At 46.1% G+C, this 23,870-nt stretch overlaps 2 protein-coding genes across 5 annotated transcripts in view; one reads left to right on the top strand and one right to left on the bottom strand.

Annotated features, from left to right (window-relative positions):
- Positions 1-585: 585 nt before the first annotated feature.
- LOC139266121 (uncharacterized) lies at positions 586-14,993 on the bottom strand. 2 transcript variants are annotated; one of them, XM_070883971.1, is made up of 3 exons: positions 14,717-14,993; positions 5,970-6,043; positions 586-3,407 (listed from the first exon to the last, which is right to left on the bottom strand). In XM_070883971.1, the coding sequence occupies exon 3, from the start codon at positions 2,727-2,729 to the stop codon at positions 1,581-1,583; it is 1,149 nt and encodes a 382-aa protein (XP_070740072.1). In that variant the 5' UTR covers positions 2,730-3,407; positions 5,970-6,043; positions 14,717-14,993; the 3' UTR covers positions 586-1,580. The 2 variants fall into 2 exon arrangements, 1 of the variants encoding a protein (XP_070740072.1); XR_011593689.1 differs by lacking the exons at positions 586-3,407; positions 5,970-6,043 and adding an exon at positions 7,694-13,397.
- A 104-nt stretch (positions 14,994-15,097) lies between these two features.
- wdr36 (WD repeat domain 36) overlaps positions 15,098-23,870 on the top strand; it is a 176,769-nt gene continuing 167,996 nt past the window's right edge. For 2 of the 3 annotated variants that reach the window (XM_070883956.1, XM_070883949.1), the window contains exon 1: positions 15,098-15,400. In XM_070883956.1, the coding sequence (XP_070740057.1) occupies positions 15,239-15,400 (162 nt within the window). In that variant the 5' untranslated portion in view covers positions 15,098-15,238. The remainder of the gene's footprint in view (positions 15,401-23,870) is intronic. The other variant, XM_070883962.1, reaches the window with a different exon arrangement.

The raw sequence follows: 23,870 nt of genomic DNA, 5'->3' as shown, positions 1-23,870 counted from the left end.
CAAAAGAACCAGAGGCGACTTGTGGAAATATTTTTTGACGCAGCAAGTTGTTATGATCTGGAATGTACAACCTGAAAGGGTGGTGGAAGCAGATTCGATAATTATTTTCAAAAGGTAATTGCCTCAATACTTGAAAAGGAAAAAGTTGCTGGACTATGGCGAAAGAACAGGAGAATGGGACTAATTGGATAGCTCTTTCAAACAGCCAGCACAGACATGTAAAATTCTATGATTCTATGATCAGGACTTCTCCCAATGAGTCACCAGCTTTCACAAATAGAATAGGTTTCCATTCCCTTAATAGACAGCTAGTGATTGATCACCACCAGTGAGTCATACAGGCTTTTGCCAGATTTCCTGAGTATTAGTCAGTAGGTTGTAGGTTCAATTCCCGCTCCAGAGAATAGAGCACAAAATCTAGGCTGACAGCTCAGTGCAGTACTAAGGGAGTGCTGCACTGTCGGAGAACCCATTTGTTAGCGCGAATGTTTTCCTGCAAGAATCACTCGACACTCTGGGTCGGTTCCAACGCCAAAATGGCTTTTATTACGCTGGCGGGGAGAGAGCCTCTGGTCCAACTCCAGGCACTCCACTCCACCGCACAAAGAAATCCATCGATATTTATATGTTTTACAACAGTTCATTACAGTTACTTCAGCCCACATCGGCTGAACACAATCCAATCATAACGGGATTATAGATTACATATAGGTTTTTTTAGCCCAATAGAATTCCCCTGATACCTCAGGGGATGTATGTTCGGTTCTTGTCAGCTCAGGCTGATTCATGATCTTGTTATGTGATGCAGGCCCCCCCTTATCTCTGTTTCTCGGGGCTCTGCTGTGTGAAGTCATTGATTAAGGACATTCCATTCCAGGTACTATAATGGTTCGTTATAGTTATCTTGTCTCAAGCTGTTGATCCAAGGCATTCCCGGTAGTGGGCCTCACAGGGTCATTGCTCGGTCAGCCTCAGTCAGCAGTTCATTGCTTGACTAACTGAGTTCCCATCATGCTTGGGCAGCCATTTTATATTTGGCCATTTTAAACATATACACGTATAGATATATTCAGCAGGTGCCTCATGCCTAGTGTATAGATATATTCAGTAGGTGCCTAATACCCTACAACAATTCCCCCCTTTCGGTAAAGGGACTAATCCTAGTCCCCCTTTAACCAACCGCCTTACCTTTATTAGTTTTTGTGCACAGCCCGGTACTTCCTGCCTCAACGTGCTGGCCAGTCACGCGGTTTCAGGAGTCCCAGTTGCTTAGATCAAATTGACAAAGGCCAAATCCTCCTGCCCCTCTATTAGACAGGCTTGTTTAATATCCGGGGACCGGGCATGGGTCCCTCTTCGTTGCACGTGGTGCCTGCATGCCTGGCAGGCCATTATGCCCCATGTTATTGCTAAGATCAATTGTATCCCAACCAGTATGTGTGAAATTATTCGAATCCAAGGATGGATGTTCACAGTTATTCCCCAGTCCCAGACCTTTCTCCACCAACTCTGACTTTGTAAGTCTACATCGATATCTTCTTCCAGTACTTTGATTTTAGTTTGCAGTTGGTGGTAGAGCTTTACGGATTGACCCACCCGAGCCTCAATTCCCGTAATACTTCGGTTAGATGTGGGATAGGGACCTGATCTGGCTCGTCATAATCCTGCAAATGATCGTGGAGCTGATCGGTTACATTAATAACTTCGGGTTTCCGGCGCCTAACCTGGGTGATATGTGCTTGCCCGATCGTGACAGGTCGTAGCGGCGCAAAGCAAAAGTTCGGCTGCGGTATCGGGCACTGCAGGTCATTATACTCGTATGAACGCTCTGTAGTAGAGACGCAGTATCTTCCCTTCCCTCCGTAGCCTGCCCTCGCAAGGTGCCTGTGTGCGGGCACTATTTCTAGTACACATCTGTCGGTTCGGTTAAACCCGCACTCGTCTAGCTCACCTCGGCCCACCGGGTGAGGACATACTGTGATCTCCCCCCTTTGCTTGCATTCTGTTAGGGAAATCCCGGTAAGTATGTCGTTTCGGCGAACGGCGGAGGTGGTGGTCAGATAGTAACGTATGGAGACATTTTCCAGTATGACTCCGATATTCTCTAGTTGGTACAGGGGGAACGGCCCTGGATCCGGCGTGGCTATAGGGATCATCAGGACTACCCCTATCCCAGTAGTCCTACCCATCTGGCAATCTGGAATCGCTGGGTATACTCGGGTCAGTCCCTTCAGAGTACAATTATCCAGTGTCCCCCTCTGGTTAGCCAACTGAGCCAAATGTGAACTGTCTATCCAATCGGGTACCTCCCCGCTTTGGATCTGATCGAGATTGTGGCGGATCCGTCCCATCATCCACAGGCCATAAGCGTGACAGAGTTGCCCCTGTCTTTGCTTTCCTGTATCTTCATTTTCTCTATCAATGAGGTGATTGATGGTTTTGGCGTGAGCTTCCAGGACTGAGATGCCATCCAACTGGATTTCGGCACCCTCCTTTCCTAGGTTGGCTTGGTCTTCCTGGTTTTGCTCCACCCTCTCTAATAACCCCTTCATCACCCCTCTAAGCTGTTCCACCCTCTCGTTTAACCCTTGTATGTCTATCGAGTTTACTACGGAGGTCCCTGTATTGAAGCCGGTAGCAACATCATTAACTATTCCCCTCTTTATCCTGGGGGCTGACTCCTGTCCTTGGAATCCACTGGCACCCATTGCATCGGCAGCCTGCTGCATACAACTTTACTGAATACATTGTACATATTTCTTGCCTGCTCTGTACAATATTTCGGCATTCGTATGCCTGAGACATTGATCAGGACAGGCACAATTTCATGTTTGACATTATCATATAATAGTTCACCCTCGTTGAACAGTACAATCCCATTTTCTGGTCCCTTAGTAGTTATGGGGCATGGCAATTCCTCAGGCTGTGTGGTGGTTGTTATGGGGCACGGTGTCGGAGTGGGTGAGAAGCATACATACAACAATATTGCGGCAGCCTCTACCTCCTTGTAGTATCCACACAGCCCCACCCCCTTTTTGTGGGTGACTAACGGTTGTGGTTGGGCAGGGGGCGCACAAATTATCCCAAATACATTTATCGAGCCCCCTGGCCTCCCTTCGCCCAATGCAACTGCTCCTCGTACCCGTGGAGCATTGCACGCATACTTTGTCCTTATTCAGGTTCACTTGCAGCCATGCATTAAAATAAGTCCTGTCCTTGCTCCAGTCCTTGGCTGCTGGGATGCACATTCCATCCGTTAAATTAAACAAGACTCCATAGTTCATGTAGTTGTTTATTTCCTGAGTGCGCTGCAATCCGTTGGTATAATCCAGTGTTTGCGTGGGTCTTAAGGTTCCCAATATTATGAGTTGAATCAGTCGTCGCGGTCCCATCTCGGTGAATTTTATCTGCAATTTTAAACAGACAGCCTGGTCATCACCAGGTGTTAGGTTCTGGTCTACTTGTGTCGCGGTCACTCTGTGGAATCGGAGGTAAGGATTAGGTTATCCATATTCTTTATAGTCGTACCATCTCTATCACTTCATGTCCCTGTCTGGACTGCCGTCGGTTTTGTATTTGAGCCTGCTGTGCTCGAGCCTGCACGATGACCCATCTAAATATTATTCAAACTCCAATCAACACCAATGCCACCACTATTCCTCCAAACATCGCAGTCTGCTTTACTGTTAGGTTGGATTTGTGGACTATACCTACCCCCTGTGGAGTACATTGGCTCGATTGTCATAGGTGATGGTGCTATGGCTGCACACTGCACTATCCGCATGGTCCCGTTTTTAAAAATCTCTTCCAGCCTGTTTATCTTAACTTTTAATTCTTGACCAGCTAGTTCTGTTTTATTTTTATTCTGACTATCCCACCATTTACTCTGTCTGTCAGGTGAGTCTTCTTTATTTTAGTAAGAAATTTAAATTAGTAAGGTCCAGTGTAAAACAGCTGTCAATGGAAAGGGTTAACTCCTTTACAGGTTTGTAAGAAGGCCTGATGTCATTACGTGACTTCGCGTAATCATCCAAATCTTTGTGCCTTCAAAACTTGCTTAGAAATTAGGAATCCGTTAAAACAGCAGAAATCATTAGTAAAGTGGTCATAATAAAAATCTTTTCATTGGGAAAGACAGCATTTTCTAAACTTCTAATTCAAGTACTTGCCAAAGATTTTTTTTTAAATGAGAGACTGAAATCCAATTTTCACACAAGCTGCATACATTCCAACATTTCGGTTTTTTTTAATGGTTCCGTTCACTGGGCAAATCTTGTGTTTTATTTCTCTCTCTGCTGAGTTCGCATAGCTTAGATCTTTTCTCCTCGGTTATTTTCAAAACCCTCCTCCTTGTTTAGACTGTTCGGGACTTTTCTTGATAAACAACCCGGCTATTCTGGAAATCTTTTCAAACTGCAGTGAAACTTTATCGTAATTTAAAATCATTATCAATGTAGAGTGTCTTTTACCTCTTCCAATTTTTTTTTTCCTTTTCCCAATTAAACCAATATCTTTTTCACAGCAAACATCAACTAGTATTTAGTAAGTTAGGTCTTTTTCCATTGCAAACACATTTTTTTTTCAGCACTTATTTAGTACGTTACATCTTTTTTCAAACCTTTTAGTTTTATTTCTTTTTTTTTTAAAAAGAGATCAGATTTAACTTTTTGTTTTAAATGTATCGCATTTTGTTGTGCCTTTTCTGAACCAGTGGTACTTGAAACCTTCACAACAAAATTAATTCTTCACTGTTCCCATCCTAATTTCTGCTCCCCTTTTGTAGAATTGATATTTATTGTTGAATTACAAAATGTCAAATATGGTAATACTGGTTTTTTTTGCCTAACTTCTGTTTTAGAAGCTGATCAAAACTTTAATCTTTTGCTCTGTAACTTCAATTTTGTGATACAGTATCTCATAAATTAAATTTTTTTTAAGCTTTAGCTTCTGACGCAGCATGTGTAAAAATCTCTTTACTGAGCTAGAAGCTTTCACGTCAAGGTTTTACACAAAGGAAAAATGGGACCTTACTTCCCCAGCCTGCAGCCTCGACACACCCACACAAGCTTCTTTTTTTTTAAAAGGCATTACAGTTTCCCTTCTCTGTTCTTTATCTTATTCCTAGACAGACATTCACAAAAGTCTCTTTTCATTCAACAAAGTTTATTGTTTAGCTGGCTCTATTCTTGGATCCATACTTAACTTAAGATAATCACTATCAGGTTTTTAAAAAATTTCTTACATATTGATTTACTTCCTCTGTTAATTTTACATGGGCTCGCAGTATCAAGACCACAGCCTTTTCATTTTTATCTTTCTTTTCCTTCTCCCACCATTCCCGCTGATTTGCTGGGGGTCCTGGGGATCCCATCCTGACTTAATCATCTTCTCAATTAGTTTCTTTTGTTTTTTCGCCAGGTGGCGGGTAAGGGACCCTTCCAATCCCCAATCGAGGTTACTTGCTTTATTGGCCATTCCTGGGTAGGACTAGAACCGTTAGGAATCTACTCTCAGAGGTCCGATTTTTACCTAGCATAACTTGTAGTAGACGGTCTCCTGGCTACTGTCAGGTCACAAGTTCTACTGTTACACAAACTTATACAATTCTTAAAACGCGTTTAAGAAATTCCCGCAGTGCCCCACGCCTCCTGAACGACTACCTACCACTGTTTTGTCTGTCGGTCCGACCCTGTTCACGGGTTTAGTTTCCGTTGGTCGCTGTGCACCGCCTGGTCTCTGGGGTATATTTTCAAATCACACTACTGGGTCTGGGAAGTGTTGCTCGGTATCACGATCCCACGGCCTAAGTGTGTTTCCTACGCCTACTTAGTTCCTGGCCGTCACATGGGACTAAAGTCCTCTTAATTCAGGCTCAGGCTAGTCATTTGAGATATTAGACCGTCTTCTCGTGTCGATCAACCGGCTTCCACCTCCCACACCCTTTATAATTAAACATTTTTTATACTCACCCGGGTTTTTCCAAGGGCGTCCAGCGACTCCGGGAAATCCTGTTCGTGACGCCACTGTTAGCGCGAATGTTTTCCTGCAAGAATCACTCAACACTCTGGGTCGGTTCCAATGCCAAAACGGCAGGGAGAGAGCCTCTAGTCCAACTCCAGGCACTCCACTCCACCGAACAAAGAAATCCATCGATATTTATATGTTTTACAACAGTTCATTACAGTTACTTCAGCCCACATCGGCTGGACACAATCCAATCATAATGATTATAGATTACATATAGGTTTCTTTAGCCCAATAGAATTCCCCTGATACCTCAGGGGATGTATGTTCGGTTCTTGTCAGCTCGGGCTGATTCATGATCTTGTTATGTGATGCAGGCGCCCCCTTATCTCTGTTCCTCGGGGCTCTGCTGTGTGAAGTCATTGATTAAGGACATTCCATACCAGGTACTATAATGGTTCGTTATAGTTATCTTGTCTCAAGCTGTTGATCCAAGGCATTCCCGGTAGTGGGCCTCACAGGGTCATTGCTCGGTCAGCCTCAGTCAGCAGTTTATTGCTTGACTAACTGAGTTCCCATCATGCTTGGGCAGCCATTTTATATTTGGCCATTTTAAACATATACGCATATAGATATATTCAGCAGGTGCCCAATACCCTACAACACCATTATTTGGTAATTACCTCATTGTTGTTTGGGAGACCTCGCTGTATGTAAATTGGCTGCCTCATTTTCTATATTACAAAAATGACTACACTTCAAAAGTACTTAATTGATTGTAGAGTACTTTGGGACATCCTGAGAGAACGAAAGAAAGAAAGATTTGCATTTATATAGCACCTTTCATGATCACCGGACGTCTCAAAGTGCTTTACAGCCAATTAACTACCTTTTGAAGTGTAGTCACTATTGTAATGTAGGAAACGCGGCAGCCAATTTGCACACAGCTAGCTCCCACAAACAGCCATATAATCTGCTTTAGTGATGTTGTTGGGGGCTAAATATTGCCCAGGACACCGGGGATAACTCCCTGCTCTTTTTCGAAATAGTGTCACGGGATCTTTTACGTTCACCTGAGGGCAGACGGAGCCTCGGTTTGACATCTCATCCAAAAGACAGCACTCCCTCAGTATTGCATTGGAATGTCAGCCTAGATATTTGCGTTCAAGTTCTGGAGTGGGACCTAAACCCACAACCTTCTGACTCAGAGGTGAGGGTGCTACCAACTGAACAACTGACTGACCGAGCTTGTGAAAGGTGTTGTATAAATGCAAGTCTTTCTTTATACTGTGCTGGGTCTCCACCTTGAGAATAAAGCCTATCCTCTTTAAACCTGGATCATAACACTGTTACAAAACCACTGAACCAAGATACAACCTGAGCCATGAGACCACTAGAGCCATCACTGAGCAGCCCATTGGACTCCTCAACCGAATATTTTCATTGTCTGAACATGTCTGGGGGCTTTCTGCATTCTGCAAAACTTTGCTGTGCAACGGGGACAGCTTGTAGAACCTGCACAACAAAAAGCATCCAAGGCTCACGCCAGAATGATTTAAAAAGATGAATAAATTATTCAAATGTTGTAGGACTTTTTTCTGATATTAGACTGCCATAACACTGGATTCACTCAGCAACTCATGGCACTAAAAGTCAGGAAGAACCTTTCAACAGCACTATTTAAAGAGCTCATCCACTACTCACAGGTTAGTTGTTGTCCTGGGAGGAAACGGGCGATGTTACGGAGGGAGATGGAAGTAGGCGGTCTTGGTTATGGAGCGGATATGTGGTTGGAAGCGCATCTCAATGTCAAATACGACACCCAGGATTGCGAATGGTCTGGTTCAGCCTAAGATAGTTGCCAGGAAGAGGGATGGAGTTGGTGGCTAGGGAACGGTGTTTGTGGCAATGCATTTGGTCTTCCCAATATTTAGCTGGAGGAAATGTCTCCTCATCCAGTTCTGGACATCAGACAAGCAGTGTGACAAATCAGGGACAGTGGAGGGGTCAAGAGAGGTGCTGGTGATGTCGAGCTGGGTGCTGTTAGCGTACATGTGGAACTCGTTTTGTTTTTGGATGATGTCACCGAGGGACAAAAAGAAAAGAGTGGCTAAAATAAATGTTGGTCCCTTAGAGGACAAAACCGGAGAATTAGTAATGGGGAACATGGAGATGGCAGAAACTCTGAACAAATATTTTGTATCAGTCTTTACGGTAGAGGACACTAAAAATATCCCATCGGTGGATAGTCAAGGGGCTATAGGGAGGGAGGAACTTATCACAATCACTAAGGAGGTGGTACTCAATAAGATAATGGGATTAAAGGTAGATAAATCCCCTGGACCTGATGGCTTGCATCCTAGGGTCTTAAGAGAAATAGCTACAGGGATAGTGGATGCATTGGTTGTAATTTACCAAAATTCCCTGAATTCTGGGGAGGTCCCAGCAGATTGGAAAACTGCAAATATAACGCCCCTATTTAAAAAAGGAGGCAGACTAAAAGCAGGAAACTATAGACCAGTTAGCATAACATCTGTGGTTGGGTAAATGTTGGAGTCCATTATTAAAGAAGCAGTAGCAGGACATTTGGAAAAGCATTCAGCCAGAGAGAGTCAGCTTGGATTTATGAAGGGGAAGTCATGTTTGACAAATTTGCTGAAATTCTTTGAGGATGTAACGAACAGGGTGAATAAAGGGGAACCATTGGATGTGGTGTATTTGGACTTCCAGAAGACATTTGACAAGGTGCTACATAAAAGGTTACTGCACAAGATAAAAGTTCACGGGGTTGGGGTGATATATTTGCATGGATAGAGGATTGGCTAATCAACAGAAAACAGAGTCGGGATAAATGGGTAATTTTCCGGTTGGCAAACATTAACTAATGGGGTGCCACAGGGATTGGTGCTGGGGGATCAACTATTTACAATCTATATTAATTATTTGGATGAAGGGACCAAGTGTAATGTAGCCAAGTTTGCTGACGATACAAAGATGGGAGGAAAAGCAATGTGTGAGGAGAGGAGGACACAAAAAACCTGCAAAAGGACATAGACAGGCTAAGTGAGTGGGCAAAAATTTGGCAGATGGAGTATAATATTGGAAAGTGTGAGGTTATGTATTTTGGCAGAAAAAAAATCGAAGAGCAAGTTATTATTTAAATGGAGAAAAATTGCAAAGTGCTGCAGTAGAGCGGGACCTGGGGTCCTGGTGCATGAAACACAAAAGGCTAGTATGCAGGTAAAATAAGTGATCAGGAAGGCAAATGGAATCTTGGCATTTATTGCAAAGGGAATGGAGTATAAAAGCAAGGAAGTGTTGCTACAGTTATACAGGGTATTGGTGAGGTCACACCTGGAATACTGCGAACAGTTTTGGTTTCCATATTTAAGAAAGGCTAAACTTGCTTTGGAGGCAGTTTAGAGAAGGTTCACTAGGTTGATTCCGGAGATGAGGGGGTTGACTTACGTTATGTATGCAATAAAGGTTCAAACTGAGTACTGTTTAACTAAGCAAGGTACAACCTTGCTTCTGCTTTATTTTGGCCCAAAGTGATTGACTCACAAAATGGCTGACCTTTTATACCAGAGCAGCACCATGTACGTGCTGCTCAGTGACCTCCAACAATGACAACATCTGGTGGCTACAAACAGCATGTACATACATGACAATACCCTCCTCTGAGATCTTATCACACTCTTTCACAGGTTGAGACTGTCCGGTGCTTTACGCTCCCGGATTGATCTTCTCAGTTCGATTCCGGCCTTGGGTGAATGTGCGGAGTCTGTTGTGGCTGGTGGCTGGATGGCTGACTTGTTGGGGGTGGCAGTGGCCATGTCAGGAATTGCAACTCCATTTTTATTGAATAAGTCTGTGATGGAAATTCTGGGGTCACTGATGACCCTTGAGTCCACTGAAGGCTGCTGGTAGGTTGGTTGGTCATCGACGGTTTCTTCATCCGACTGCTCTGGCTCGTCGGTGTGCCTCAGCTTTGTTTGATCCATGTGTTTCCTGCAAGTTTGCCCATTCTTGAGCTTAATAACGAATATTCTGTTGCCCTTCTTGGCCATGACCGTACCAGCGATCCATTTGGGACCCTGACCATAATTCAACATACAGGATCATTAACAGAAATCTTGCGTGACATAGTTGTGCGATCGTGATACTCTTGTTGATTCTGTCTTCTGTATTCAACATGATTACTTAAATCTGGGTGTACCAGAGATAACTTGGTCTTAAGACCTCTTTTCATCATGAGTTCAGCGGGCGAGACCCCTGTGAATCAGTGGGGTCTTGTCCTGTAACTCAGCAGTATGCAGGACAAGCGGGTCTGCAGTGACCCTTGGGTTACTCTCCTCATGCTTTGCTTGATAATTTGTACTGCACGTTCAGTTTGCCCGTTGGACGCAGGCTTGAACGGTGCTGACCTTACATGTTTTATGCCGTTGAGATTTACAAACTCCTGAAACTCCTCACTGATGAAGCATGACCCATTGTCGCTCACTACTATGTCAGGCAGACCATGTGTCGCGAACATGACATGGAGATTCTCTATGGTTGCCATGGACGTGCTGGATGACATGATTATGCGTTCTATCCACTTAATAAGCATCCACCACCACTAAAAACATCTTGCCCTGGAAGGGACCTGCAAAATCTACATGGATCCTGGATCAAGGTTTGGATGAGCCTGACCACAGACTCAGCGACAATTCTGCTGGTGCTTTGCTGAGCTGCATGCAAGTGTTGCACTGATGTACACGTGCTTCCAGCTCAGAATCAATTCCTGGCCACCATACATGGGACCTAGCGATGGCCTTCATCATAACTATACCAGGATGTGTGCTGTGTAACTCATGCACAAACTTCCCTTTCCCTTTCTTAGGCATTACAACACAATTGCCCCACAATATGCAATCTGCTTGAATAGACAGTTCGTCCTTGCGACAAATGTACGGTTTGGCCTCCTCGCACATTTGCTTAGGTATGGCAGACCAATCTCCTTTGAGGATGCAACCCTTTATCACCGATGATATCGGGTCCTGGCTGGTCCAGGTATTAACTTGTTGAGAAGTGACACGGGTACCTTCACTCTCAAAAGCATCCATGATTAACATTAAATCTGCCGGTTGTGGTGTTTCCACCTCCGTTGTGGACAACGGCAACCGGCTCAAAGCATCGGCACAATTCTCTGTGCCAGGTCTGTGGCAAATGACATAATCATAGGCAGATAATGTCAACACCCAACTTTGGATGCGGGATGAAGCGTTGGTATTGATACCTTTGCTTTTTGAAAACAACGAAATGAGCGGCTTGTGATCGGTCTCTAATTCGAACCTCAAACTGAACAGGTATTGATGCATCTTTTTAAAACCGTACAAACACGGTTCTTTTTCTACCATACTGTAGGCTCTTTCTGCTTTAGACAAACTTTTGGATGCATACGCGACAGATTGAAGTTTCCCCGACTCATTGGCTTGTTGTAACACGTAAACTAATTCCATATGACGATGCGTCACAGTCCAAAACTAAACGTTTACATGGGTCATAATGTAGCAGCAGCTTGTTTGAGCAAAGCAGATTGGCGGCTTTCTCGAAAGTTCTGTCTTGCACTCACACCCAGCCTTTTCTCAATAGCATGTGCAGTGGTACTCAATTTAGTTAGGAAGTTACCAAAGTAGTTGAGTAGACCCAGGAACGAACGCAGCTCCGTCACGTTCTGCGGCTTGGGTGCATTCTTGTTGGCTTTGGTTTTCACGTCAGTAGGTCTGGTGCCATCAGCGGCGATTTTCCTCCCAAGGAATTCGACCTCCGGTGCTATGAAGACGCACTTCGGGCATTTAAGTCTGAGTCCCACTCTGTCCAAACGCAGTAAAACCTCTTCCAGGTTGTTCAGATGTTTCTTGGAGTCACGACCGGTGATCAGGATGTCATCTTGGAACACGACAGTTCTGGGAACGGACTTCAGTTGACTTTCCATATTCCTCTGGAATATTACTGCAGCTGAGTGAATTCCAAACGGCACCTGTGGTAAATAAACAGTCCTTTGAGCGTGTTAATGCACGTAAGTCTCTTCGACATCTCGACCAACTTCTGCGTCATATAGGCCAACGTTAAATCCAGTTTTGTAAAAGACTTCCATCCGGCTAGCATCGCAAACAAGTCATCAGCCTTCGGTAATGGGTACTGATCTTGTTTTGAAACCCTGTTGATCGTAGCCTTGTAGCCTCCACAGATTCTGACTGTGCCATCACTTATCAGCACAGGAACAATGGGGCTGGCCCATTCATTAAATTTGACAGGTGATATGATCCCTTCACGCTGGAGTGTGTCCAGTTCAATTTTGACCTTCTCCCTCATCATATACGGCACTGCCTGAGCTTTATGATGGACGGGTCTTGCATCCGAGTCCACGTGGATCTACACCTTGGCTCCCGTGAAGTTCCGATACCCGGTTCGAACAGCGAGGGCACTTGCTCAATACTTGGGTACATGTATCTTCCTCCGACGACAACGCCTTTATGTCGTTCCAGTCGCATCTGATTTTCTCCAACCAGCTCCTGCCGAGCAGCGTTGGGCCATTGCCTGGAACAATCCACAGCAGTAACTTGTGAACCACACCGTTATACGACACATTAATTTGTGCACTGTCAATCGCCTTTATCAATTCTTTGGTGTACATGCACAGATTGGCGTTAACAGGACTCAGCCTGGGCCTCACAGTCTTAGTATCCCACAGATTATTAAATGCCCTCTCGTTCATGATCGATTGACTCACCCCTGTGTCCAGTTCCATCGATGCCCCGTTAAATTTCACATTAATCAAAATTGGTTTACTCTTGTTTATGAAAGAGTACAGTCCATACACTTCCTCTTCTGGCATCTCGGATTGCGTATCCGGATCCGCGTTAGTCTGACTCTCATCCTCCACGTGGTGTGTCGCAGCTCACTTGCTCATTTGCGGACACTTGCGCTGGAGATGCCCCACTCTCAGACAGCCTTTGCAATTATATTGCTTAAATTGGCACTGGTGGTGATTTCCCCCACAATGGCAACACGGAGAAGTCGGATACATTCCCGCTGGTGGACTTTTGGCAGCCACAGGTTTTGCGAACCCAGCCAGATAGGCCCCGCCATGTGCCGCTCTGCCAAACACCGAGTCATTCGCGAACGCAGCCGGATAGGCCCTGCCATTTGCCGCTCTGCTGAACGCCGAATCAATTGCATTTACAGTACTTGCCGAGGTTTGGTTCTTCACCGCTATTTGCTTTAGATTCCTGTCCGTCGTCATACATGATTGAACGATCTGGATGGCTCTTTTTAAATCCAACTCCTCCACCACCAGAAGTTTGCGCAGGATCACCTCGTGGTTGATACCGATAAAAAGTCCCGCAGCATGTCTGCCAACACCGTCCCGAACTTGCACGGTCCCACTAGACGGATGCAATAAAGGTTCAAACTGAGTACTGTTTAACTAAGCAAGGTAAACCTTGGCTTTGTTATATTTAAAGTGCCTGACTCTCAAAATACCAGAGCAGCACCATGTGCGTGTTGCTCAGTGGCCTCCAATAATGACATCATCTGGTGGCTACATCAGCATGTACATACATGACAACTTATGAGGAAAGGTTGAGTAGGTTGGGCCTCTACTCATTGGAATTCAAAAGGATAAGAGGTGATCTTATCGAAACGTATAAGATTATGAGGGTGCTTGACAAGGTGGATGCAGAGAGGATGTTTCCACTGATAGGGGAGACTGGAACTAGGGGGCATAATCTTAGAATAAGGGGCCGCCCATTTAAAACTGAGATGAGGAGGAATTTCTTCTCTCAGAGGGTTGTAAATCTGTGGAATTCGCTGCCTCAGAGAGCTGTGGAAGCTAAGTCATTGAATAAATTTAAGACATAGTTTCTTAACCGAAAAGGGGTTATGGGGAGCAGGCTGGAAAGTGGACCTGATTCCATGATCAGATCAGCTATGATCGTATTAAATGGCAGAGCAGGTTCGAGGGGTCGTATGGCCTACTCCTGCTCCTATTTATTATGTTCTTATAAAAGCAGGGAAGTCCTGCTACAACTGTACAGCGTATGGGTGAGGCTACACCTATAGTACCGCGTAGTTTTGGTCTCCTTATTTATGGAGGGATATACTTGCATTGGAGGCAGTTCAGAGAAGGTTTACTAGGTTGATTCCTGAGATGAGGGGGTTGATTTATGAAGAAAGGTTGAGCAGGTTGGACCTATACTCATTGGAGTTTCCAAGAATGAGCGGTGATCTCATTGAAACATCGAAGATAATGAGGGAGCGCGACAAGGTAGATGCAGAGAGTATGTTTCCACTCGTGGGGGTAACTAGAACTAGGGGGCATAGTTTCATAAGGGGTTGCCCATTTAGAACTGAGATGAGGAGGAATTTCTTCTCTCAGAGGTTGGTAAATCTGTGGAATTCTCCACCCCAGAGAGCTGTGGAGGCTGGGTCATTGAATATGTTTAAGGTGGGGATAGATTTTTGAGCATTAAGGGAGTGAAGGGTTATGGGAAGCAGGCAGGGAAATGGAGCTGAGTGTATGATCAGATCAGCCATGATATTAAATAGCGGAGCAGGTTTGAGGGGCCAAATGGCCTACACCTGCTCCTATTTCTTATGTTCTTATGCTCAGTTCGCTCTTGGCTAATAAAGCAAGCTCACGGACTAGCAGCTCAGCGTGTCTCTGTCCTTCATTTGTTTTATCCACATACATTACATCACTCACCACCTCGCAATGTAGTCCAGAGGCTCGCTATTCTCTTGGAAAAGAAGAACCGCCTAGCATCCAGTCTCTTCTGTGTATATCTACTGCTTAAGCTAGGAAGCCCAAGTAACTATTTGTTTACGTAGATCGTTCGTTCTTGAGTTGTTAGCTTTTTGGAGTTGAGCTAGTTATTTCTAGTTTGACATCCACGCAAAGCTGTAGGGCCTCTCTATCGTTGTTAATGAGACGTACTCTGTGGTTCCACTTTCAGCAGCCCCGGGAACTGAACTATCAACCTGCTTGAGATGAAGGCAAGAACGAGAGGAGGAGAATAAAAAATGTAACACTCAACCAGTGAGCGGAACTGTGCTGCGGCACGTGGAGCGCAGTGCGGGGAACCTTTCAGGTGTCGCACCCGGGCTAACGCGGGGAAAGGCGGAAGGAAGGCAACCTGTAGCGGTGCGAGGCAGGGTTGGGGACCGTCACTTGGCCGGACAGGCAGTTGGGCAGTTGGTGCGGCGGTTCCAGCTTTCGGGCAGCAGCATGTCGCGCGGGAGCGGGAGCAGGAGCAGGAGCAGCATTTTCAGCGGTTACCGGGCGCTCGCACTCTACTGCAACCACGTCCCGCACGTGGTCCGCTTCCACCAGCGGCACCGCGAGTTCTACCTGGTCACGGCCGTGGGAGCCAGCTTCCACACCTACAATGTGAGTAACATTACTCCCCGTGTTGTGTATTCAGCTTCCACACCTACAGTGTGAGTAACATTACTCCCCGTGTTGTGTATTCAGCTTCCACACCTACAGTGTGAGTAACATTACTCCCCGTGTTGTGTATTCAGCTTCCACACCTACAGTGTGAGTAACATTACTCCCCGTGTTGTATATTCAGCTTCCACACCTACAATGTGAGTAACATTACTCCCCGTGTTGTGTATTCAGCTTCCACACCTACAGTGTGAGTAACATTACTCCCCGTGTTGTGTATTCAGCTTCCACACCTACAGTGTGAGTAACATTACTCCCCGTGTTGTGTATTCAGCTTCCACACCTACAATGTGAGTAACATTACTCCCCGTGTTGTGTATTCAGCTTCCACACCTACAGTGTGAGTAACATTACTCCCCGTGTTGTGTATTCAGCTTCCACACCTACAATGTGAGTAACATTACTCCCCGTGTTGTGTATTCAGCTTCCACACCTACAATGTGAGTAACATTACTCCCCGTGTTGTGTATTCAGCTTCCACACCTACAATGTGAGTAACATTACTCCCCGTGTTGTATATTCAGCTTCCACGCCTACAATGTGAGTAACATTACTCCCCGCGTTGTGTATTCAGCTTCCACACCTACAATGTGAGTACATTACTCCATGTCCTGTCGATTAATATCATAATCTAGACCTACAATTGGAGGTTTCAAGACACATAGATTTTTATTATGTAAGGGTATCCAGGGATATGGAACAAAGGGTCATTTGAGGTGTGTAGATCGGTGATCTAGTTGAAGATCAAGGCCTACTCTTCCTAAGATGCATCTGAGATGCTGCCTGTTTAAAATTCCATGTCATTTTAAAACTGGTAAAGAAGGCAGAAAGCATTTATATAGCACTTTTAACGCACTCACTACACCCCTAAGCGCTTTACAGGCAGTGAAGCATTTTTGAAATGTCACTGTTGTAGGGAATGCGGCAGCCAGTTTATTCACATCAAGCACCCATAAACAGCAATTAAATAAATGACCAAATCATCCAAGTCTTATTTGAGGGACAAATGTTGTTCAAAGTACCAGGTGAACTCTTCTGCTCTTTGATTACTATCTTGGGATCTTTTGCATCCATCTGCTTCAGTTTAAACTAAAAAATAGGTGCAGATGTAGGCCATTCGACCCTTCGAGCCTGCACAACCATTCAATAAGATCATTGCTGATCATTCCTTCAGTACCCCTTTCCTGCTTTCTCTCCATGCCCCTTGATCCCCTTAACTGTAAAGGCCATATCTAACTCCCTCTTGAATATATCCAATGAACTGACATCAACATCTCTCTCCGGCAGGGAATTCCACAGGTCAACAACTCTGAGTGAAGAAGTTTATCCTCATCTCAGTCCTAAATGGCCTACCCCTTATCCTAAGACTATGTCCCCTGATTCTGGACTTCCCCAACATCAAGAACATTCTTCCTGCATCTAACCTGTCCAGTCCTGTCATGTTTCTATGAGGTCCCCTCTCATCCTTCTAAACGCCAGTGAATAAAGGCCCAGTTGATCCAGTCTCTCCTCATATGACAGCCCAGCCATCCCTGGAAGCAGCCTGGTGAACCTTTGCTGCAATCCCTCAATAGCAAGAACGTCCTTCCTCAGACTAGGAGACCAAAACAGAACACAATATTCCAGGTGAGGCCTCACTAAGGCCCTGTACAACTGCAGTAAGACGTCCCTGCTCCTATATTCAAATCCCCTAGCTATGAAGGCCAACATACCCTTTACCGCCTGCTGTACCTGTGTGCCCACTTTCAGTGACTGATGAACCATGACACCCAGGTCTCGTTGCACCTCCCCTTTTTCTAGTCTGCCGCCATTCAGATAATATTCTGCCTTTGTGTTTTTGCCCCCAAAATGGATAACCTCACATTTATCTACATTATACTGCATCTGCCATGTATTTGCCCACTCACCGAATCTGTCCAAGTCACCCTGCAGCCTCTTAGCGTCCTCCTCACAGCTCTCACCGCCATCCAGTTTAGTGTCATCTGCAAACTTGCAGATATTACATTCTATTCCTTCATCCAAATCGTTAATGTATATTGTAAAGAGCTGGGGTCCCAGCACTGAGCCCTGCGGCACCCCACTAGTAACTGCCTGCCATTGTGAAAAGGACCCGTTTATCCCGACTCTCTGCTTCCTGTCTGCCAACCAGTTCTCTATCCACGTCAGTATATTACCCCCAATACCATGTGCTTTGACTTTGCACACCAATCTCTTGCGTGGGACCTTGTTAAAAGCCTTTTGAAAGTCCAAATACACCACATCCACTTGTTCTCCTTTGTCCACTCTGCTAGTTACATCCCCAAAAAATTCCAGAAGATTTGTCAAGCATGATTTCCCTTTCATAAATCCATGCTGACTTGGTCTGCTCCTGTCACTGCTTTCCAAATGGGCTGCTATTTCATCCTTAATGATTGATTCCAACATTTTCCCCACTACTGATGTCGGGCTAACCGGTCTATAATTACCCGCGCTCTCTCTCTTTTTCAAAAGTGGCGTTACATTAGCTACCCTCCAGTCCATAGAAACTGATCGAGTCAATAGATTGTTGAAAGTTGAAATGGATTGGTTGTTGCAGCATGGTGTGCTAAAGAACATTGCAGATCCAGAGCTTAAGCTATCTGTAACCGTACTAACTGGACACAGTCGAGCCACAGGAGACCACTAATCAAGTAAATTCAATTAGAAGGGTTTCATGTATAAGAACATAAGAAATAGGAGCAGGAGTAGGCCATTTGGCTCCTTGAGCATTCAATAAGATCATGGCTGATCTGATCATGGGCTTAGCTCCACTACCCTGCCTGCTCCCCATAACCCTTTGTTCCCTTATCGCTCAAAATTCTGTCTATCTCCGCCTTATATTCAATGACCCAGCCTCCACAGCTCTCTGGGGCAGAGAATTCCACAGGTTTACCATCCTTAGAGAAGAAATTCCTCCTCATCTCAGTTTTAAATAGGCGGCCCCTTATTCTGGGCTCAATTTTGGCCATGACTTACTCCCAAAAAATTGGAGCAAGTTTTTTTTGTTGTAAGTTTTAAAAAAAAAAGCCACTTTTCCCAATAAACTTGCTCCAGAGTAAATCAATTAGGTACCATTTTTTTTTTTAGTTGATTTTTTTTTCAAAAGGGTGCAGTCCCAGACACTTATGCCAGTTTTGGCCAGCAAAAACACTCCAAATCGACTTAGGTCAGTGTATGTGGCCAGCTCTGAAAACGTTGCAGTTAATCGGCGGACCTTAGGCCAGGAATAGGGGAGGGAATGGAACTGGAGAGGACTTGAAACTAAACAACCAAGCACCAAACATTGCAAGGAAAAGCTCAAACAATTAAAATACTAATAGAAATCAAGTAAATCTGACCTTAATCTTTAAAGTCGGCCGGGAAGGCAGGGGGCCGGCCTGTGCGTGAGGCCATTCAGCCTGGGATAGGAGCGGCAAGATACGCATCGGGAGTCCAGTTATCCAGGGCTTGGGGTGGCTGCAAATTAGGCCGGGGGGGAATGTGTGGAAGCAGAGCGACCGAACACGGCATCAGTGTGGGGGGGGAGGAGGAGAGAGAGTGAGAGATGCTGCCCTTTAAATCAGCGGTGGGGGGGACGGCAAAGTAGAGCAACTGAACGTGGCATCGGTGGGGCGGGGTGGGGGGAAGAGAGAGAGATACTGCCCTTAAAATCAATGGTGGGGGAGGAGAGGAGGGAGGCAGGTCACAAGACCCAAGAGGAGGCGAGGAGAGGACAAAGGACCTTTTGGGTGTGATCCATCTGGAGAGAGAACTGCAAACCTGTGCTGTGCTGCCTGCTTTGACCTTCTTTGAAAGTTTAACTTTTAAGTATGGGGTTAATACTCTCAATGCCATACCTTTTGCGAGCGTTCTGCGTCATTGTGCTACGTAGGAGACAATTGATTAGAGCTCATCACATCAGGAACATCAGAGCCCGTAGGCTGCTGGGCAGGAGACCTTACCCACATCGGCAATTTCGAGTCAGGCGTTCGTACCTGGACCTGAGTCTTGCAGAGTGTGTCAGAAGGCTGTGTTTCTGCACAGAAGTTGTCCGTGAGATATCTGTGACTTGCTGAGAGCAGACCTACAGCCGAGAAGCAGCAGGTGGACTGCTTTGTCAGTTGAAGTGAAGGTTACAGCTGCACTTTCCTTCTATGCCTCCGGATCGTTTCAATCTACAACTGGAGATGTGTGTGCCATCTCTCAACATGCAATACATGTCTCCATTCACCAGGTCACAGCTGCACTGTATGCAAGGAGGGGTGACTTCATCAAGTTCCCAATGACCGGCCAAGCAATGTATGAGCAGGCTGTGGGGTTCTTAGGATTTCTAGCTTCCAAAAGGTACAGGGCTGCATTGATTGTACCCACATCGCCTTGCGAGCACCTTTTGGAGGATGCCGAGATGTATAGGAATAGAAAAGGCTTCCACTCCATTAATGTGCAGCTCGTGTGTAACGACATGCATCGCATCATGTCAGTCGATGCAAGATACCCTGACAGCACCCATGATGCATTCATCCTACGCGACAGCTTTATGTCTGAAATGTTTGAGCAGAAGAGAAGAACTGGTTACTGGGAGACAATGGATTCAGCTTTGCCACCTGGCTTGTGACACCCCTACGTGTAACCCAGATGGAAGCTGACCGTGAATACAACATGTTGCACATTGCGACACGCAGCATAATAGAGAGGACCATTGGCATCTTGAAACCGCGTTTCCGATGCCTGGACCATTTCAGAGGCTGCTTGCAATACTCCCCTGAGATTGTCGGTCAGTTCACTATTGTGTGCTGTATGCTGTATAACTTGGCCATCATGAGGCAGCAGCACCTGGTAGTGGAAGAAGACCTACCTGAGGTGAGAGTGGCTCATGATGATGTGGAAGATGCAGGTGGCGAGCAGGAGGAGGAGAATGATGATAACGATGAGGAAACCATGCAAGTGCCTGAGGCCAGAGCAGGACGTCGGAGGAGGGCAGGCCGTTGTGCCCCTTTAACGGTTGCTCAAGCCTTGCGCCAGCAGCTCATCTGTGAACGCTTTACTGATGCCTGAGGGCTCAGACAGCTATTCCGCATGGACATGTTTATTTTTTGGAGCTGTTCCTAATCTTGTGTTGTGTTAATGGAACATAATTCAGCTTTAATGTAAAATATATTTTATTCAAAACTTCGCAATGTACTTAACTTTAGTGTAATAAAATTATTCTTGTAACAAACTTACTACAAAGTTCACTTATAAACTTATAAATTTACATAACTTACAAAAAAATCCAATGTGAGAACAGTTAGAACAGTGAGTGATGTGACATAAAAAACAAAAACAACAGCTGCAGCAAAGAAAGGCTGCACCCATCTCTCATCTCCCTTATTCTAAGACCGTCCGCTGCGCTTGGTCTTGGACTCCACCACCCCTACCCACAGGCGGTGGCACAGTGTTTCTGGGGTACACACCAAGATTCTTCTTTCTAACATCTCGACCACTGGGCACCTCTTGTGGGTGGGGGGCGTCAGCGTCACATGGCAAGTTGGAGGGTGCGGCTTTGGGCTGTTCAGAGCTTGGTGCGGGGATTGGAGTGGGAGTGGCAGTTGATTCTGTCAATGGGCACGGGGTCTGGGCGTGTTCCCTTATTGCAGCAGCTAATTCTCATATGCCTCCCTCATGCACCTTGACAGTGTCTTAGTGGTCTGAAACATTCCCTCCTTCATGGCCTTGGTCATTGCAACTGTCGTTCTTTCCACTACCACTGACATTCCATCCCTCATGGCCACTATTCCCTCGCTGATGAACACTATTCCCTCACTGATGTTAGCGGACATGGTTCCCATTTCCCGTGCCGTTACTGTTACTTCTCCCGACAGTCCCGCTACCTCCTCACTCACCCCAGTTATGGTGTCCAGGAGTGATTGGGTAAGGTCAATGCTCTCCTCACCCAATGCCATGATCTGAACCACATCTGTTACATCCTGCATCTCAGGAGAGCGTGGTCGATTTCTCCTTCCGCTCTCCCTGGATCTGGCTCGTGGCATCCCAGTGGGAAGCGCAGGCTGGGACGTTGGGACCCTGGGTGTTCCCTGCTGATTTCCACCACCAAAGAGACCTGCAACCTCGGATGGTGGGGCCACGGGTGTGAAATGCTGCGGCACAACACCACCACTGGAATCCGCACCTTCGGACGCTGGGAAACCATAGAATGTCGAACCACCAATCATGAATGGCCTGGCAAGTCGGATATGTTGACCTCCAAGATTCAGTAGAACACTCCTATCATCGAACCCCTTCCCCATCCAGTCAAACTGCCCCTCACGCCCGTGTTGGTTTGAAGGGCTGATCTCTTCAAGCTTGTCCAAATCTGAATCTTGATTTGGATCATCAGGATTGTCCAAGTTCTGCAAAATATAACAGAACAGTCAAATGGTCAGCAGCAGAGGAGGGGGCAGGATGGGTGGCATGAGTACTCTGACACATAGCAGGCCAGGCAGCATGTTGATTTGAAGGGCCACGATGAATTTTCATGACTTACTCCCTCGCGTGCGAGCCCAGCTTGTGCAGTACTGATGGTTTTTCCCCAGGCAGGACCCATCAAAGCAGTGACCCTCTCTTCCAAGGGTGTCAGTGGTTGCAGATTTGCTGGTCCTCCTCCTGTTCGAGTTGTTTCCCTTTTGTTGTGGGACAGTTTCCTCTGCAAAGATGAAAATGCAACTTTTTAGAGAGGGTGTCTTTCTGTTGGTTGGGTCAGTTGGTCACATTTACAATTGAAATTGCATTGAATAAATGGAAATATTGCTTACCAAGGTCCTGCCACTTCTTTTTACACTGGCTTCCAGATCACTTGGTGTTCACCAATGCGCAGAATTCTTCTGCAACTTCGTTCCAGTGTTTCTTCATCTCTTTGGGTGGCACTTTTGTGTGACCTCTGCTGGTATCCAGGTACTGCCATCTGTTCTCAATGACTGTAACCAGTGACTCGACTTTGTCATGCAACAAATTCTTTGTTCTTGGTATAAGTTGCTGCATTATTGCTGCAGCTGCTCTGAGATGCTAACAGCACTTTGCAATGCTCTGAGACACAGCACTTTTGCAATGATCCCAAACACAGTCCTTATTTTGCATACAAACAGCACCGTCTGTCACTTTTCCAGGCATGCAGCACTTAATTTGAGGAACCAACTCAGGCAGGCACTGCTGCTTGTATTCAGCAGTTAATTCGGTTCAGAGCTCTCCTTTTGGCACGAAAATAAAACCAGCTGCGATTACCTTTAAAAATGGCCGAGTGCCAAGTTTTGGTGCATGCGAGCACATTGGACCCGACACCACTCCGCATGCGGGCAGCTGCCGGCATTGTTTTCAGCACAGGGCTGTAGCTCCGCCCCCCCCCCCCCCCACTGCACGATATACGCCGCACCAGGACCCGGGGCATTCGACCAGAGCGGCCAGGATGGGGGCACATTTTTTCGCGCCGTTTACAGCACACAAAGTCGGCGCATCTAGGGTAAGTGCGCCAAAAAAAGGGGTTGGGGAAAATTGAGCCCTCTGAAACTCTACCCCCTAGTCCTAGATTCCCCCATGAGTGGAAACATTCTTTCGGCATCTACCTTGTCGAACCCCCTCATTATCTTGTATGTTTCGTTAAGATCACCTCTCATTCTTCAAACTCCAGTGAGTACAGGCCCAACCTGCGAATACACGACCTCATCTCTCACCTGGAGGGAGGAGAGCATGCTGGGAGATCTGAGATGCAGTGATCGTGACCATCTTTAAAAAAGGGGACGTCCGACTGCGGCAATTACAGAGGAATTGCCCTGTTATCAGCCACTGGGAAAGTCGTCGCTAGAGTCCTCCTCAACCGTCTTCTCCCTGTGGCTGAGGAGCTCTTCCTGGAGACACAATGTGGATTCCGTCCTCTTCGGGGCACAATGGACATGATTTTTGCAGCGCGACACCTGCAGGAAAAATGCAGGGAACAGCACCAGCCCTTATACATGGTCTTCTTCGACACTGTCAACCGCGAGGGCCTATGGAGCGTCGTCCTCCGTTTCGGATGCCCCCAAAAGTTTGTCACCATCCTCCGCCTGCTGCATGACGACATGCAGGCCGTAATCCTTACCAACTGACCCAATCCACGACCGGACCGGGGTCAAACAGGGCTGCGTCATTGCCCCAACCCTCTTCTCAATCTTCCTCGCCGCCATGCTCCACCTCACAGTCGACAAGCTCCACGCTGGAGTGAAACTAAACTACAGAACCAGTGGGAACATGTTCAACCTCCGCCGTCTCCAGGCCAGGTCCAAGACCACCCCAACCTCTCTCGTCGAGCTACAGTACGCGGATGACGCCTGCGGACGAGGCTGAACTCCAGGATATCGTCGACATATTTACTAAGATGTACAAAAGCATAGGCCTCGTGCTAAAC

The sequence above is a fragment of the Pristiophorus japonicus genome, chromosome 1, assembly GCF_044704955.1.
Source record: "Pristiophorus japonicus isolate sPriJap1 chromosome 1, sPriJap1.hap1, whole genome shotgun sequence".
Taxonomy (NCBI): Eukaryota; Metazoa; Chordata; class Chondrichthyes; family Pristiophoridae; genus Pristiophorus; species Pristiophorus japonicus.
Note: the sequence above shows the minus strand (reverse complement) of the source record. Positions and strands in the feature narration are given on the sequence as shown.